This window comes from Mirounga angustirostris, unplaced genomic scaffold, assembly GCF_029215605.1.
Source record: "Mirounga angustirostris isolate CCGP_5_RB_7025 unplaced genomic scaffold, mMirAng1.0.hap1 SCAF_6, whole genome shotgun sequence".
NCBI lineage: Eukaryota > Metazoa > Chordata > Mammalia > Carnivora > Phocidae > Mirounga > Mirounga angustirostris.
This window is the reverse complement of record NW_026991714.1, coordinates 85,720,857-85,736,501: the sequence shown is the minus strand read 5'-3', so window position 1 is coordinate 85,736,501 and position 15,645 is coordinate 85,720,857. Positions and strand designations below refer to the sequence as shown.

The 15,645-nt window shown below is 46.4% G+C and overlaps 1 protein-coding gene across 2 annotated transcripts; it reads right to left on the bottom strand.

Moving 5' to 3' along the window:
• Positions 1 to 1,211: 1,211 nt before the first annotated feature.
• Positions 1,212 to 15,584, bottom strand: CUNH1orf131 (chromosome unknown C1orf131 homolog). Of its 2 annotated transcripts, XM_045877835.2 has the most exons (7): positions 15,452 to 15,584; positions 12,614 to 12,960; positions 4,480 to 4,536; positions 3,453 to 3,548; positions 3,222 to 3,308; positions 2,603 to 2,655; positions 1,212 to 1,509 (listed from the first exon to the last, which is right to left on the bottom strand). In XM_045877835.2, exons 1-7 carry the CDS (start codon positions 15,537 to 15,539, stop codon positions 1,371 to 1,373), a joined length of 867 nt encoding a protein of 288 aa, XP_045733791.1. In that variant the 5' UTR covers positions 15,540 to 15,584; the 3' UTR covers positions 1,212 to 1,370. The 2 variants fall into 2 exon arrangements, with proteins under 2 accessions (XP_045733791.1, XP_045733792.1); XM_045877836.2 differs by lacking the exon at positions 3,453 to 3,548.
• Positions 15,585 to 15,645: the final 61 nt, after the last annotated feature.

Sequence of the window (15,645 nt, the reverse complement as noted above, 5' to 3'; positions counted from 1 at the left end):
GTGGCTCTGGAGTCTGGCTAAGCGCTCAGCTGTCTCCGACACGCGGCTCGTGGAGGCGGGGGGGAGGTGCGGCTGCCTCGATCTGGCTCTCTGTAAAGAACTGGCAGGTCACTTCTAGCGCCTGACATGTTTCCTGGTGCTTTGTCACGCTTGGGATCTTCCACACCTTTAGAAAAAATCACCCTTAAAAACTGCCAAAATATATATCCAGCCGAGTACAGCCTTCCAAAATGAATTTGGAAAACAGAACACCGACTGCACTCTTGCTTCAGCTCAGAGCTTTCGTGGAGCTCCTCGTTCGGCCATGCCTTTGGGGTCAAGTTCTGAGCCACACAAGAACATCAGCCGTTTAAGCCCCTTTGTTTCGGCCAAACCCTTATTATTTACTAGGTTTGGATCAGAATTCTTTGGTCATAAAAAAAAAGTCAAAATTGATCACCACCATTGAAGACTTTTTTCATGTGTCACAAGCTTTGAGAAGTTCCAGACACTTTCAGCAAGTGCAGTATCATTAAAAAATAAACGTTCAGCCACCCAAGGTGATTATTTGGAAGGAGGTAACATTAGCTTATGTGTAGGTATTAGGACATAAATTAAAATCCTCGACTGTGTTAATAGTCACAGCTACATATACCACAAAGTTGTGTTTTATTTACGTAACTTCTTATGAAGGACATCTTACACACTTGGGAGGCTAAAAATTACAACTGCTTTTCCCACAAGACAGCTGCCAAATTATCACACTGTTGGTTCTTTCATGATATAGTAACATTACACCATTTTTAGAAAATAAAAGTCAATTTGGGGGCACCTGAGTGGCTCAGTCGGTGAAGCGTCTGACTCTTGATTTTGGCTCAGGTCACGATCTCAGGGTTGTGCGACTGAGCCCCATGGAGAGTCTGCTTGGGATTCGCTTGCTCCCTTTCCCTGCCCCTCCCCCTGCTCATGTGCTCGCTTGCTCGCTCTCTAAAATAAATCTTTAAAAAAAAGGAAAGGCAATTTAAAGCTAATTATTAGCATTTACAAATCAATAAATTATTAAGTTTATGAAAAACCCCATCACAAGCAAATGCACAAAACACCAGGGAAAGCGATTCTAGTGTAACTCTCACTGGACAAGATTAAGCATCCTTTTCAATAGGTCTGCTTTATACTCCCAGTGCAGCTGGCCCTTCCCACCATATGCTCATCACCGTAAAACAGACGCTTCAGAAACTACAAATTTTTTTATTTCTATATGATGTTTTTTTTCTCTAAAAATAGAAAAGCAGTCTATGAATTATAAAATAAATAAGAATAATCTGGAAGTCATGTAGGGGTCCAGTTGCAATGCAGCGGCACTTTCCTGTTCCTCTATTTTACGAAGGACTTCACTTAGCCACTCGGGTGGAATTTATTTTCTTGATATCAACCTGGCTCAGAATCAGTGTCCCATTTTTGAATCTTCCAACCTGCCCGATCCGTCCACTGGACAAAATACTGGGAGCTGATTTCTTCTTTTTGGATTTCCTGCAGTGAAAGGGAAAGAAAGGTACCAGAGTTAAGCTTACGAAGAGGGACGGCAGCACCATCAACCAGGTGACCGTGGTCTGCTCCTGCAAACCCCTGGGGTCCTCTGTGCACACCATCCTCCACCGCCCTACCGCAATGACCACCCGCCTTCCTGTGGTCCCTAAAACAGGCCAGCTGCCTTCCTGTCTCAGGGCCTTTGCACTGGCTTCTTCTATGCGGAATGTTCTGCTACAGAACATCTGTTCCCTCCTCTTCACTCAGTTCTCAACTTGGAGGTCACCTCCCTAGAATGACATCCTGGCCCCCCCACCCCCAGGGATTTTCTTTTTTAATGCTTTATTGCAACCTCTTCACAGAACCTGCCAGCACCTGACATCCCTTGCTTAGGTGTTTGTATGTTTCGGGGTGTTTCCCTCACTACAATGTAAGCTCCTCAAAGGCAGGTACTAACCACCCCCCACCCCACCCACGGCACCCCGTGCAATCATGGCTGAATCCTCGACACCTGACACCTAAGACACCTACATGCCTGGCAGGCAGGGGACCCTCAGACAGACAGACATATGTGGCCAGGACAAATGACCACCTGTGTGCAAGCTCACTAGGAGTCCAAGCAAAAGCTTAAGACAAAAGAAGTCAATTTTGAAACAGTAATTCAAGGAGCGAGAAAAGGCATTTTTGAACAAAAGCTAAGAAACTAGCACGAAGCAACAGAATCAATGCTCCGTTCCTCGGACCATGGTGCTCTGCTTCCTGTGGTGAGTCAGTGAACAGGACTGTGCTGCCACGTGGGCAGGTTCTTAGCGGGGTTGGGAATGGGAATCTCCGTTTCTCCACGAGTCACTTGAGCTGTCTGATCTTTGGAAATGGGAGCCTAGAGAAGATTCCTGATTCAGTTCTGAGGGAGCTGTTCTATCTGGGACAACGTCTTCCCCTGTCTTCCCCTCTTGGGACTTGCTCAGAATGCAGGAGGGACAGCGAAGCACTCTAACAGGCTAGAAACACCCCGTATACTCAGGATGTCATCTTCAGAACTAATCAATAGGTTTATCCAGATCACTCCACCCCAGTACCTGAGGATGTCACTCACCTGTCTTCCTGCCCTCTCCTCTTCTTTTTCTTAAAAATATCTGTGTCCTGGGCCTGATTTCAGAATTTAAGATATTATATGAGTCAGTAATGGATAATGGAGATTCAAAAACAGACTAGAGGTTTGTGTTCAAAAGCCAGTGAGATACCATTTACTTTTCAACTTTTTCTCAAGCAGGCAATATTAAACATACACTCGGTTTCATCCTGAAACTCTTTCAAGAGCATGAAAGGTCGTTCCAGAAAAGACTGACAGGAGAAACGTTCCATCTTCCATTTTAGGGGAAAGGGAGGGAGCACAGCATGTACCCTTCTGTGGTTTGTCAGAGGCCCTTGTGTTCTGTACAACGTAAAACGCAACATGGGAAAAAGATCACAGTAGCTGACGTGACCTGAGCAGGAACTTGCTATTTCAAAGCAAACCTCTCACGTGAATATGCCAGCTTCCCTGGCTGGTGCTGCAAATGAAGCTAACCTGAACAGGTGGAGAGAACGATCATGTCACTCTCCATCTTACTGCGGTCTACACTGCCTCCCAAGTAGCAGGTCCAGCATTCCACTGTGGCCAATCGCAGCCACCTTCCCTTCTAGCTTAGTAACAAAAGGGCTATTACTCATACCGTTCTCTTTTCTTCTTCTTTTGCTGTCTTCTTTTCTTTGATTTGTTCCTGCAACACCTTGTAATTCACGTAACTGTTTTTGGGAGGCTGAAATGCAAGGGGGAAAAAAAACCCAAGAGATATCATTTTTTATTTTGCAAGGATCTCCTAGTGCCCCCTGCCCTGCCTTGCCCTGGGCTCTCCCCTTTCCTGTATGTATCCTGTTGATGGAAGACAGAAGCAGCCCCTCACCTTAGCACCCAGCATGATGGCACGTTCCCGTTCCAGGATTCGTTCCTTCCCTTTTCCATAACCCCTGATCCCAAACCGGTGCACTTCCAAGCGAGCCTGTAGACGCAGAGTGGAATGAGCCCACGTGCATTCCAGAGACTCCAGAGAAGAGATCTATCCCTAGGAGTAGCCCACACCTGACATGATGGGCTGTAGTGAGAAGTCTGTCGTGCTGTGGTTTACAGAGCTTTGTGGAGGTCTTACGTAATTTCTTACCATAACCTTACAACACTCATTCTCCCATGTTGAATTTTTGACAGTTGAAGCAAAGACTTACCAGCACACAAATGAGCAACAGAATTAGGATTTTTTTTTTTAAAGATTTTATTTATTTATTTGAGAGAGAGAATGAGAGACAGAGAGCACGAGAGGGAAGAGGGTCAGAGGGAGAAGCAGACCCCCCGCCGAGCAGGGAGCCCGATGCGGGACTCGATCCCGGGACTCCAGGATCATGACCTGAGCCGAAGGCAGTCGCTTAACCAACTGAGCCACCCAGGCGCCTGAGAATTAGGATTAAATGCAGGGCTCTGCATACTTGGATTGTCTCTGAAACAAGCCCTTCCGGGCAAGAATTTCCACTTAAAAGTACCTCTCTGAACACTCTTACTCACACTGAGAAACCATTTCTCATAGCAGCTTCAAACATAAATCCGTATGTGTTTTTTTAAAAGATGCTGCAGAGGAAGAGAAAAAGTCACCAATGCCCATCCTTAGCAGTTGAATTATCTCCTCCTGTCTTTTTTCTCATGCACTTTAAAAACCTAGTTACAACCGCAGAATACACACATCCCTCCCTGCTTTTCTACTTACCTCTGCATCGTGGGCACTGTGGCCACAAACCAGCGTGTTTTAAATGATAGCCTGATATTTATCACCTGAATGCAGTGGGATTTGCTTAACCATTATTTCAACCACTGGACATAGAAGCTTTTTTTTTTTTTTCCGGTATTAGAAAGCTGAAAAAATTGAACAGTTTCAAAACACATACCTTCTCTAGGTTAAATTCTTGTCTATCCACATCTTTCTCAGGGATACTAGTTTTGGTCTGAAAAGAAAAGAATTCTTATTAAGATCATCTGTTACTGTATCATTGCAGTATTTGTCACCAACAGAGTAATCATTTTTTTTTATACAAATGAAGACATTTTTTTATTATTATTTTTTAAGATTTTATTTATTTGACAGAGAGAGAGAGAGCACAAGCAGGGGGAGTGTTAGGCAGAGGGGGAGGGAGAAGCAGGCTTCCCGCTGAGCAGAGAGCCTGATGTGGGGCTCGATCCCAGGACCCTGGGACCATGACCCAAGCTGAAGGCAGACTGAGCCACCCAGGCGCCCCCAGAGTAGTCCTGTTTTAAAAAGCCTTGAAACTGGCCCAGATGCCTAAATATCAAATGATAACACAAGCAAGTTGCACGAAAGTCTTAATGGAAGAAAAATGGAGAAAAAAAATGTTAAGGCCTCAAAGCTTAAGGATGAGAATTTTTTTAAAAAATACAAAAATAAAAAAGATGATAAGAGAGACCAACGTCTGTCTCTCATAAACCGCATGCAGAAGATTCTGTTCAGTAGGGGGTTTAGAAGAGGGTGAGGGAGCAGGAATTCTGGAGGGTAAACATTATATATTTTTTATTTTTATTTTTCGAAGAGAGAAAGTGTGTGCATGAGCAGGGGGGTGGGGCAGAGGGAGAGAGGGAGAAAGAGAGAGAGAATCTTAAGCAGGCTCCACGCCTAGCGTGGAGCCTGGAGTGGGGCTCAATCTCATGACCCTGAGATCATGACCTGAGCAGATATCAAGAGTCAGACACTTAACTGACTGAGCCACCCAGGCGCCCCTAAGCATTATATTTAAATAACTCTTTCTCTCCCTTTTTCTTCCCATCCAGCCATTAAAATAATGGCTAACAAAACTCTCTTAACTAAATATTTCTTTCAGGAGCATCACATTTCTAGATGAGATTTGGTTTATAATTCCCAATAGAAAATAATGATGCTGCAAATGCCCTCAAAGCATGAGACTCTTTACATGGATATAGCCACTAGCGATGGTTACCAGCCCACAGAACTGACCAGAAGCTTGAGATTTTAAAGAAATGTACTGTCACATCTGGCTAACAGCAGCGGTCACTACTCAACCCCAGCCACCAAATCTGAACCAACAGGAAGCGGGCCCTACAAGCTGTGAAACCTCTAGAGAAGGCACCCTTCTCCCCCACAGGACAACGGTGGAGAGATGGCCAGCCAGCCGGCTGCTCGCCAGGGTAGGACCTCCCGCCCATCCTGCTCAGCAGGGGGCGCTGTGTGGGGACAGCGCAGTGCCCTGCCCTACACCATGCTGAGAGGCGCCGTAATCACAGCACTCTACAGGTCTCCTGGTCTCGCCTCCCAACGGGAGCAGTATATCCATGCTACCATGGGGCGAAAGTAACCCACAGAGGAGAGGGGCATGGCCTCTGATGTCCCTGCTTTCCCCAACGCCAGCCCCACAGAATACCCCAGACCCTGCATGCAGGCCTCAGCTCATCCTGGCTGTGGGGACACCTGGGCCAGGGGCTGGGCGGGCCTGGGTGGCAGGTCCGGTGGGATGTATACATCTTGCCGTTCCCAAGCCCTCCGTTAACGTTTCGCCAGAAATAGCTCAGCTTTGCAGCTCTGGATTCTAGATCCTTGTTTACAATAAAAGCAAATAATTCTTAGCTCACTATTTTGTGATGCTGAGTCCATACCCATGACCCCACCAATATCTAACTTCTATTCACAGCTTTAAAGACTTTTCAGTCCAGGGGCGCCTGGGTGGCTCAGTTCGTTAAGCGACTGCCTTCAGCTCAGGTCATGATCCTGGAGTCCCGGGATCGAGTCCCGCATCGGGCTCCCTGCTCAGCGGGGGGTCTGCTTCTCCCTCTGCTTGTGCTCTCTCTCTGACAAAGAAGTAAATAAAATCTTAAAAAAAAAAATTAAAAAAAAAAAAGACTTTTCAGTCCAGTATCCATCATATATTGCCTGATTTAGAAACCATCAGTGGTTCTCCCTGTCTGCTCTCCCCTGGTGCTCACTGCAACAGGAGGCTTACTACCTGCAGGCAACACTGGGTGCTCCCCTGCTTCTAGGCTTCGCTGCCTACCTGAAGTTAGATAGGGGCTACGTGACTTTCTTTGGTCAAAGCAATGTGAGCAGAGGGGAAGTATGCCCCTTCCACAAGGAACCTCTAAGAGCCATTCATCGATTCCCCTCCTTCACCAAAGCAATGAAGAGCCTTCCAGATGGTGGAGCCCCTATTATCCTGGGTCCCTAGAATGAGGACGCTGTGGAGTGGCACACACTGTCCTTGCCAAGCCTGATGGATATGGAAAAATAATTAACTTTTGCCTTCAAACCACTGAAATGTAGGGACTATGTTACCAAACCACAGCCTAATCTTATCCTGACCAGTAAAGCTTTACTGTCCCACACACAGGAAAGAGAAATGTTTGCGGATTTTGAGAACCTGCATGTTAGGCTCCGAAGAAAGAAGAAAGCTATAAAACGAAGGAAGGAAGAGTTTGGGGGTGCGGTTAATAAAGGCCGGCAGTCCCCCAGGCTCAGTGAATGCATCCATGGGCTTACTTGCTGACCACGGCTATTTTCTGCTGCACTGGTTAGATTCTTTTATTCTACTAGTTACCTCCCAACCTCTGTCCAATGAGAGAGTCGTTGGGTAAATAAATACTCTCTTTTTAACCAGCACTGGATTTGCTAAAGAACAGGGGTGTGGAACAAGGGTAAAGAGTGCCCTGGAGTGTGGAGGACTTCAGGGTTGTGCCCTAGGGAGTTACTAGATATTGCAGAGATTATGAGGGCAGTAAGAACCTGCGGCGGTAACACGGGGACAGGTCTTTCTACCTAGTGAAGACGCTGGGTCCGCACACTTGTGTTAATCAAAGGATGACAAGCCTAACCTAATCTGCTCTCTCTCTCTTTCTCTCTCTGGTGGAGCAGCTTTCAAGCCAGAAAGCCTGGGGTATGAACCTGAACTCTGGTTCTTACTTCACATCCACAATCCTTTCTGTGGAATCCTTAGAAAATTCAGAGGCTTTGACATTTTAGAAAGGTAATACTGTGAATATGCTAAATATAATATACCACTTCCAGTGGGGGCCAAGACAGTAACCCGTAATTAAATACATTCATATTTCTGCCACAATATCTATGAATCTTCATGCCAAATGGAACAGACAAAAATAATTCCTAAGCCTCATATGAGTTCAGATCAGGTTTTGCTGCCAAATAAACCTGCACCAAGCTTCAAAACAAAACAAAACTGTGATTCCCAAAGCTCTGGGCTTCTGGAACCGCAGATAGGGGGCGGCTGACTGTTTAAACACGGGCAAGTTATCTTAACCTCTCTAGGCAGCAATTTCTTCTGTCAAATGAAGACAGGGCACATGAATTGTGAGGATTCAGTGAGATAATTAATGAATTAGTGAACAGAAGTAATCGCTTGTGGTATGTAGCAAGCACCCGTAAATCTTAGGTATTATAGTGATTTGCTAGGCTGCACGTACCTGTGCCCAGGCCGCAGAAGCCAAGAGCCCCTTCGGATCTAGAGTCCACTGTTCTATTATTACTATTATGTCTTTCTTAAGAATCTCTTTTCTATGGAGGCCACAAAGGAGGCTAAGGTTCAGGACACAGATGATGCTAAAGGTAGAGAAAATACTGGTAAGACATACCAGCCAAGAAACACTTGGATCATGTTCAGCCACACCTGGTGCTTTCATTCTTCCTCATAGGCAGCCTTGCACTCATTAAAGAGCAGTTCACCCACTCATTCCTCCAATCCCAAGTCCAGGTCACTCCATCCTGACCCAGGACCACTGCAATAAACTCCTAACTCAGCCCCCACAGCCCTCTTGCCATTGCTTACCTATAATCTATTTACTATGCAGGGGTCTGAGTAAGTCACATCACCTCATGCCCTTAAAACTCTCTGGGGGCTCTCCATGTACTTTAAATTTCAAAGGCCTGACCATTGCCTGCAAGACCTGCAAGGGCCAGCCTTGGCCTGTCCCTGCACCACAGCTCATCTTCTTCTCGCGTCTGTCCAATTCCACACGAGGCTTCCAGCTTCCAGAGCCCCTCCAGCCTTCTCACACCCAGGACATTACCCTTCCAGCTCCCTTCACTGGCCAGCTTTGGCAGAGCCTCATGTCACCGCCTCCTGAGACTGCCTGCCCACTCTACCAAAAGGACGTTCTGCCTCTTACTCTCAAGACTCTACTTCTTTCCCTCAGAGGGTTTAAAACTTTTTTTAAAGATTTTATTTATTTGTTTGAGAGAGAGAGGAAGAGAGAGAGAGAGTGCCAGCATGGAGGCTCCCAGCTGAGCAGGGAGCCTGATGCGGGGCTCGATCCCAGAACCCTGAGATCATGACCTGAGCCGAAGGCAGATGCTAAACCAATTGAACCACCCAGGCACCCTTTAAATCTCTTTTTAATTACATTATTAATTTACTTGGGATTTGTCTGACTCCAGCAGTAGACTGTATACTCTATGAGGGCAGAGGACTATGTCTCGTTCGCTGTTGGATCTCCAGGGTCTGGCGAATAGTAGGCACCCAGTTATTTGTGGAATAAATGAGTAAGTGCATAAATGATCTGTTACCTACTATTTCCTGTCAAACTACTTCTATAGTCACTGCTTTATAAAAGGGATAGGATTAGGAAGTCCATTGGTAGGTTAGACAGCTGGAATGGGTAAAATGTTATATAAATGGTGGCCAAGTTCCCTGATTAATCCACTAAATGGGGTGATGTCAGGGGAGGGTTTTCCCACATAGCCAACAAGCAATGCTCCCACACCTGCTACAATTCAATTGTGACACTCTCTACCTGGAGATGGCATCAGATTGCACAGGTTAAGGGCTCAGTCCTACAAGACTGCCACCCACTTCATTCACCAGCTGCAAGCCCACGTTGTCACCTGTGCGTGCTTCTAACCACCTACAGATTAGCAGTTCCCCGAACCCCCTCTTTGGCTTCGATTAGTTTGCTGGAGTGGCTCACAGAACTCAAGAAAGCCATCTCACTTACCAGATCACTGGCTGATTATCAAAGGATATAACTCAGGAAGAGGCAGATGGGGGGATGCATAGGGTAAGGTATGTGGGACAGGACGAGGCACTTTCATGTTCTCTCTGAACACATCACTCTTCAAGCACCTCTACATGGTCACCAACCCAGCTTTCCAAGCCCTCTGGGTTTACAGGCGTTTGTGTTTTGTGTTCATTTTCTGTCTCAGCCAGACACATTCACGTGTTCAAAGGATACATTTTAAAAAGGAGGAAAGGGCAGAATGCCAAAGACAACTGAAAAATTACATTAAGGTCAGAAAATCCAAAATGTCAGATGAGCTGAGGTTCCCAAGAAAAGCCAACTACAATGAAAAAGGGATCAAACGGAATGGGAAGAAAAAGAATCCAACAGCCGGCAGCAGATGCTCTATTAGTAAGAGACAGAGAAATGCACTCATTCAATGCCAACGTTTTTGTCCTTTCTATTAGAAAACTTCCCATTCTAGAAAGAACCCAATGAATGTAAGAGGAAACAGAAGACCCAGACACCTGAGGAAATGAGGGTACTCACATGCTTTGTTTGTCAGCTTCTCCAAACGCAGAATTATATATAATGCAAAGCAGTGTCCAACCCTTTTCATTGCAGGGCACACACAGAAGATACTAGTATTTGTAAGGTGCACGAGGGTTCGCTGTGGTAATACTGACCACCGTAAGCTTCCCTGGCTAGCCAGCGTGGGGACTCTGGCCGGCTGAAGGGCCAAGGAAATCCACTTCCTGGCCTGCCTATAACAGCTCCTGGTGCCCTAATATTTGGAGTATGAGTTGGAAACTGACCTAGAATCCTAAAATAAAGGTAGATGATTACAAAAAGTGCTATTAGTCTTTGAGGAAGACACGCTGGTGAGCATGACATGAAGAGCTACCTCAATGCTAGGAAAGATGACGCAGCTGGTTTTTTTAAACCATAAAAAAGACGTGGTAAGCACTGGATGCCAGGACATGCTCACACACGTTCACCAAGAACGATACAAGCCCGACTGTCTTTGAAGTGGGTTGAATTGTGGTCTCCAAAAAAAGACATGTCCATGTTCTAATACCCAGAATCAACAAATGGATCTTATTTGGAAAAAGGGGCTTTTTAGTGTAATTAAGTTAAGGACCTCATGACGAGACCCATCCTAGATTTCAGGTGGGCCCTAAACCCAATAACAACTGTCACTGGCTACGAGAAAGGCAGAGGGAGATTTGAGACTCGGACAGAGAGGGCCATGTGCAGATGGAGGCAAAGTGGAGGGTGATGCAGCCACGAGTCAAGGATTGCTTAGAGTCACCAGAAGCTGGAAGAAGAAAGGAAGGATTCCCTTTTGGAGGCGAATGTACCCAGCTAACACCTTGATTTTTGCCTTTCTGGCCAGAGAACAAATTTCTGCCCAGCAGCCCCCTAGGAAACTAATAAATCCTCCTTTCCTTTGATGATAGATGAAGGTTTACAGGACACGAGGAATGCAACAGAAATAGAGTATCTGGATTTTTGCAATGAATTTGACAAAACCATAATATCCTTGTGGGAAGTTGGATAAGCAACTACACCTCTCTCCTCGACTGAATTTTGAGTGAGCCTTACAAATTCAGTCTGGGAGAGATTACTGCTCAGTGAAATCCAACTGCTTTCCCTCAGAACGTTAAGTTCCTTGAGAAAAAGGAGTTTTATCTCTTTTGTTCAATGCTGTACCCCAGTGCCTTGCAGCCAGAAATAGTTGTTGAATGACTGACTTTTCTGAGCACCATCAAGCAGAAGGCTTATCAGCATGAAAGGGCCCACTCAGCAGGCTTGTGTTTCTTTCTCAAACTCTGCACATTCCTAAGGAAGTCTTGTTTCAAAATTGGCCCTTGGCTGGTTCCTGGGAGCTGACTGATAAGAGTGCTTTTGTATACCCAAGGCCTTGAGCCAAGCCACACCAAGTTTGCCCAGATTATTTATACTAAAAATGTGATTTATGGTGAATACCTACTTTTTTTCTGGGGGCCTCGAGCTTCAGTAACTAAGGTCAGTCTGCATGTCTACGTAAGTGATCTCCAATAAAAACCCTGGACACCCAGGCTGGGGTGAAATTCCCTGGTTGGCAACACTTCCCACATGCTGTCACACGTCACTGCTGGGGAAACGCAACGCAACCCATGCAACTCCACTGGGAGGGGACATCTAGACACTTACACCTGGTTTCCTCCAGACCTCACCCCATGCACCCTTTCCCTTCACTGGTTTTACTCTGTATCCTTTTGCTGTAGTAATTTGTAACCACGATGGTGACTACATGCTGAGTGTTGAGTCCTGTGAGTGCTCTTAGCAAATCCTCAAGCCAGAGGGTGGTCTTGGGGATCCCTGACACGGTCTATAAAGATACTCATCTAGGGGAGCCTGGCTGGCTTAGTCAGTACAGCCTGCAACTCTTGATCTTGGGGTCATGAGTTCAAGCCCCACGTTGGGTGTAAGATTACTTTTTTTTTTTTTTTTAAAGATTTTATTTATTTATTTGACAGAGAGAGACATAGCGAGAGCAGGAACACAAGTAGGGGGAGTGGGAGAGGGAGAAGCAGGCTTCCCGCAGACCAGGGAGCCCGATGTGGGACTCGATCCCAGGACCCTGGGACCATGACCTGAGCCGAAGGCAGACGCTTAACGACTGAGCCACCCAGGCGCCCGGGTGTAAGATTACTTAAATGAATAAAAACTTTTACATATACATATATATTTTTTTATAAAGTCTTTTTTTAAACAATTTTATTTATTTATTTATTTGTTTATTTATTTATTTGAGAGAGAGAGAGAGAGAAAGTACAAGCAGGGGGAGGGGCAAAGGGAGAGGGAGAAGCAGACTCGCCACTGAGCAGGAAGCCCGACACGGGGCTCAATCTCAGGACCCTGAGATCATGACTTGAGCCATGATCTGACTGAGCCACCCAGGTGCCCAAATTTAAAAAAAAAAAAAAAAAGAAAGAAAGAAAAGATACTTCTCTAAAACTGTAATATCAGGGTTTTCACCATATACATATAAATTAACCAACTCATTACCTGTGTGTCCTCATCTTGATCCAGCTTCTCTTTTCTTTTCTTATTTCCGCTGTGAAATTCTATCACTTCTACTGGCTCCCTGCTGTTCTTCAGGGCTGAGGGAGATACTGCAGCACTAGGGACTCCTGGTCCCGAAGGGGAACCAGTGGGGGACACGGCAGGTGCACACTGCAGCTCTTCGCGGAGTTCCCTGAAGAAGCTGGAGGCACTCTTCCTTTGGCCTCTTACAAGAGAACCTGGTAGGGGAGCTGGCTCTGTTGCCACAGCCACCGGAGCCCCGGCACCTCTCTTCTTGTTTTCTCCTCTCTTTCTGATCCTTTTCTGTTCTGCTTCATCTTCTGTCTCTCCTGTTTGTTCAAACACACAGCAGAAAAATATCTTTGGTTTTATCAAATCATCAAATCATGTGAATGCGCTTGTACGTACGCCATGGCTATCAACACCCAGAAATAACAAAGAAACAAAAGATTTCTTTTTCTTCAAATGGGGTTGTATTTGCACAATTTTGGGGGGGTATTTTTATTTATTTAATTTTAATTGAATTAATTAACATATAATGTATTATTGGTTTCAGAGGTACAGGCCTGTGATTCATCAGTCTCATATAATACCCAGTGCTCATTCCATCACATGCCCTCCTTAATGCCCATCACCCAGTTACCCCATCCCTTCACCTCCCTCCCCTCCAGCAACCCTCAGTTTGTTTCCTATGATTGAGTCTCTTATGGTTTGTTGTATTTGCACAATTTGTAGAATCCAAGATGCAACATCTTTTGCTAGAATACTAACTGTATTCATGTCTTTGACTCATGGCACGATTACTTCAGCCCTCACCTCAGTCCATACTAACAGCGACCTCAAGGCAATAGTCCCCTGGTAATCCCAGTTGGTTCTCACTTTGTGCTAAAAATGTCTGCAGCTGCAGCTGGTGTTTTGGTTTTTTTTTGTTTTAAAGATTTTATTTATTTATTTGACAGAGAGAGATAGCGAGAGCAGGAACACAAGCAGGGGGAGTGGGAGAGGGAGAAACAGGCCTCCCGCCGAGCAGGGAGCCCGATGCGGGGCTTGATCCCAGGATCCTGGGACCATGACCTGAGCCGAAGGCAGACGCTTACCGACTGAGCCAGCCAGGAGCCCCATGTTTTGTTTTTTTTAACACTCTCTAGGGTTGGGCGCCTGGGTGGCTCAGTTGGTAAAGCGACTGCCTTCGGCTCAGGTCATGATCCTGGAGTCCCGGGATGGAGTCCCGCATCGGGCTCCCTGCTCGGCGGGGAGTCTGTTTCTCCCTCTGACCCTCCTCCCTCTCATGCTCACTGTCTCTCATTCTCTCTGTCTCAAATAAATAAATAAAATCTTTAAAAAAAAAAAAAAGAAAACACTCTCTAGGGTTACAGGTGGGTATCATAGTCTGCCTATTTTTTTTAGTTACGAATTAAGAACCTACAACAACTGACTCAATTTGAACACATTTATTTTCTACGAAATCCCCGTATCTCCTCTTTGTTTTACCTGTTCAATTCTGACCAGTCACCTGAAGGTTCTGACCTCATTACTCAGCTACAGTGCAAGTACCACAGCACTCTCTAAACATTGGCTGATCATTTATGTTCACTTAATATTAAGGGTCAACTAAACTTTGGCATGGGGCACCTAAAAATGGGTAGTTACAGCCCAAGCCTTCAGAGCGCCTCGCATAATTTCAAGCCTGTGCTAACATAAACTATATTTAGGATTTGGCAGAATTGTCTTTTCCTCTAGTTTTTAAACTTCTCAAGGCCTGAGACTAAGTCTTCTCTGTCCTCCAATATTCCCAAGGGCACAGAGATGTTGTGTCCATAGGACAAGTCAATACAAGGGGAGGGACAGGGGCTAGACAGTCTGGGGATGGGAACCCAGGCTCTGCAAATTAATTGCTAGGTGAACTTCAGTACCTTTTTTAACCCCTAATACTTGTTTCTACATTTGTAATAAATGGGATTAATGACAGTATGTATTTCACCAGGAAGCGAAGATTAAATGAGTAAATACATGAAAGACATGGACTATATGGCAAATTCTCTTATACTTTTTAGCTGTTATTTTTACTGTGTAAGTGAGCTTAGAATTTTGAGCAATGGCTCCAAACTACAACAGCTTTTGCAACAGCACCTTACAAATTTAAGAAATGTTTGCTCCTTACGCCTAGGCTATCTCTTGCCTGAACAAGGGATGTCACCTCACCTGGAGCAAATTCTTCGGAGTGTGTGGAACTGTCTTCCTACTAAGGTGCCAGACGGTTCCCAATCTTGAATAACCGTTTTTATTTCCTTTTCCCCAAGGAAGGTAGAAGGAGAGGGTGGCCAACTTAGTGGAAGAAAAGGCTGAGAAAAGCTTCACGTGAAAACGTTCTCTGAAGTCCGCGGGGCTCTACGGTGACAAGGTGGTACCAGCGCGCCAGGGTCACGCGGGGCTGGGAGGGTGGGGGGGGAAGCGGGCTTCCCAGAGGGGAAGCGAAACGCGAAAGGGTGGGCTATTTTCGAGAGCCCAAGGTCCTGTGTGCATCACACCCTGTAAGCCTGAAAGCCTCGCTGCTTACAAGCCAACTAGGTTGGTGCCCGCACTCAGGGACGACTTGGGAGGCTTGATCCCTGAAGAACAACAACAGAGCCCGATCGTGGGGCGAGGGGGAGGGGAACTCTGCCGGAGGTGTGTGCTGGACCCACGGTGAGAACCAGGTCGGACGAGCTGACGGTGCTCCACGTGCAAGAACCGAGAGCCGAGGGCGGCCTAGTTCCGAAGGCACAGCTGACCTCAGCTGCCAGCCCGCTCTCCACGTGGGCTCCGAGGCCCCGCACTCACCAAAATCGTAGAGGTTCCGGAGCAGGGCGTCCAGGAGCGTCTGAGAGCCGGGAGGCGCGCGGGACCCCAACCCCTGCTCCCGGGCCATCGGCGGGGAGGTGTGTGCGAGTGCCACCGCGGTACCGCCGAGAGCCCGCGGGAACTTCGGCCTCGCGGCACCCACACTTCCGAGTTCCGACGCGGTGAGCGCGCGC

Coding starts and splice junctions, on each gene's coding strand:
- CUNH1orf131 (XM_045877835.2), bottom strand. CDS start 15,539: ATGGCCCGGGAGCAGGGGTTGGGGTCCCGCGCGCCTCCCGGCTCTCAG. Junction 12,961..15,451: donor CCGGAACCTCTACGATTTTG/GTGAGTGCGGGG, acceptor TTGAACAAACAG/GAGAGACAGAAGATGAAGCA. Junction 3,549..4,479: donor AAGAATTTAACCTAGAGAAG/GTATGTGTTTTG, acceptor CTGCGTCTACAG/GCTCGCTTGGAAGTGCACCG.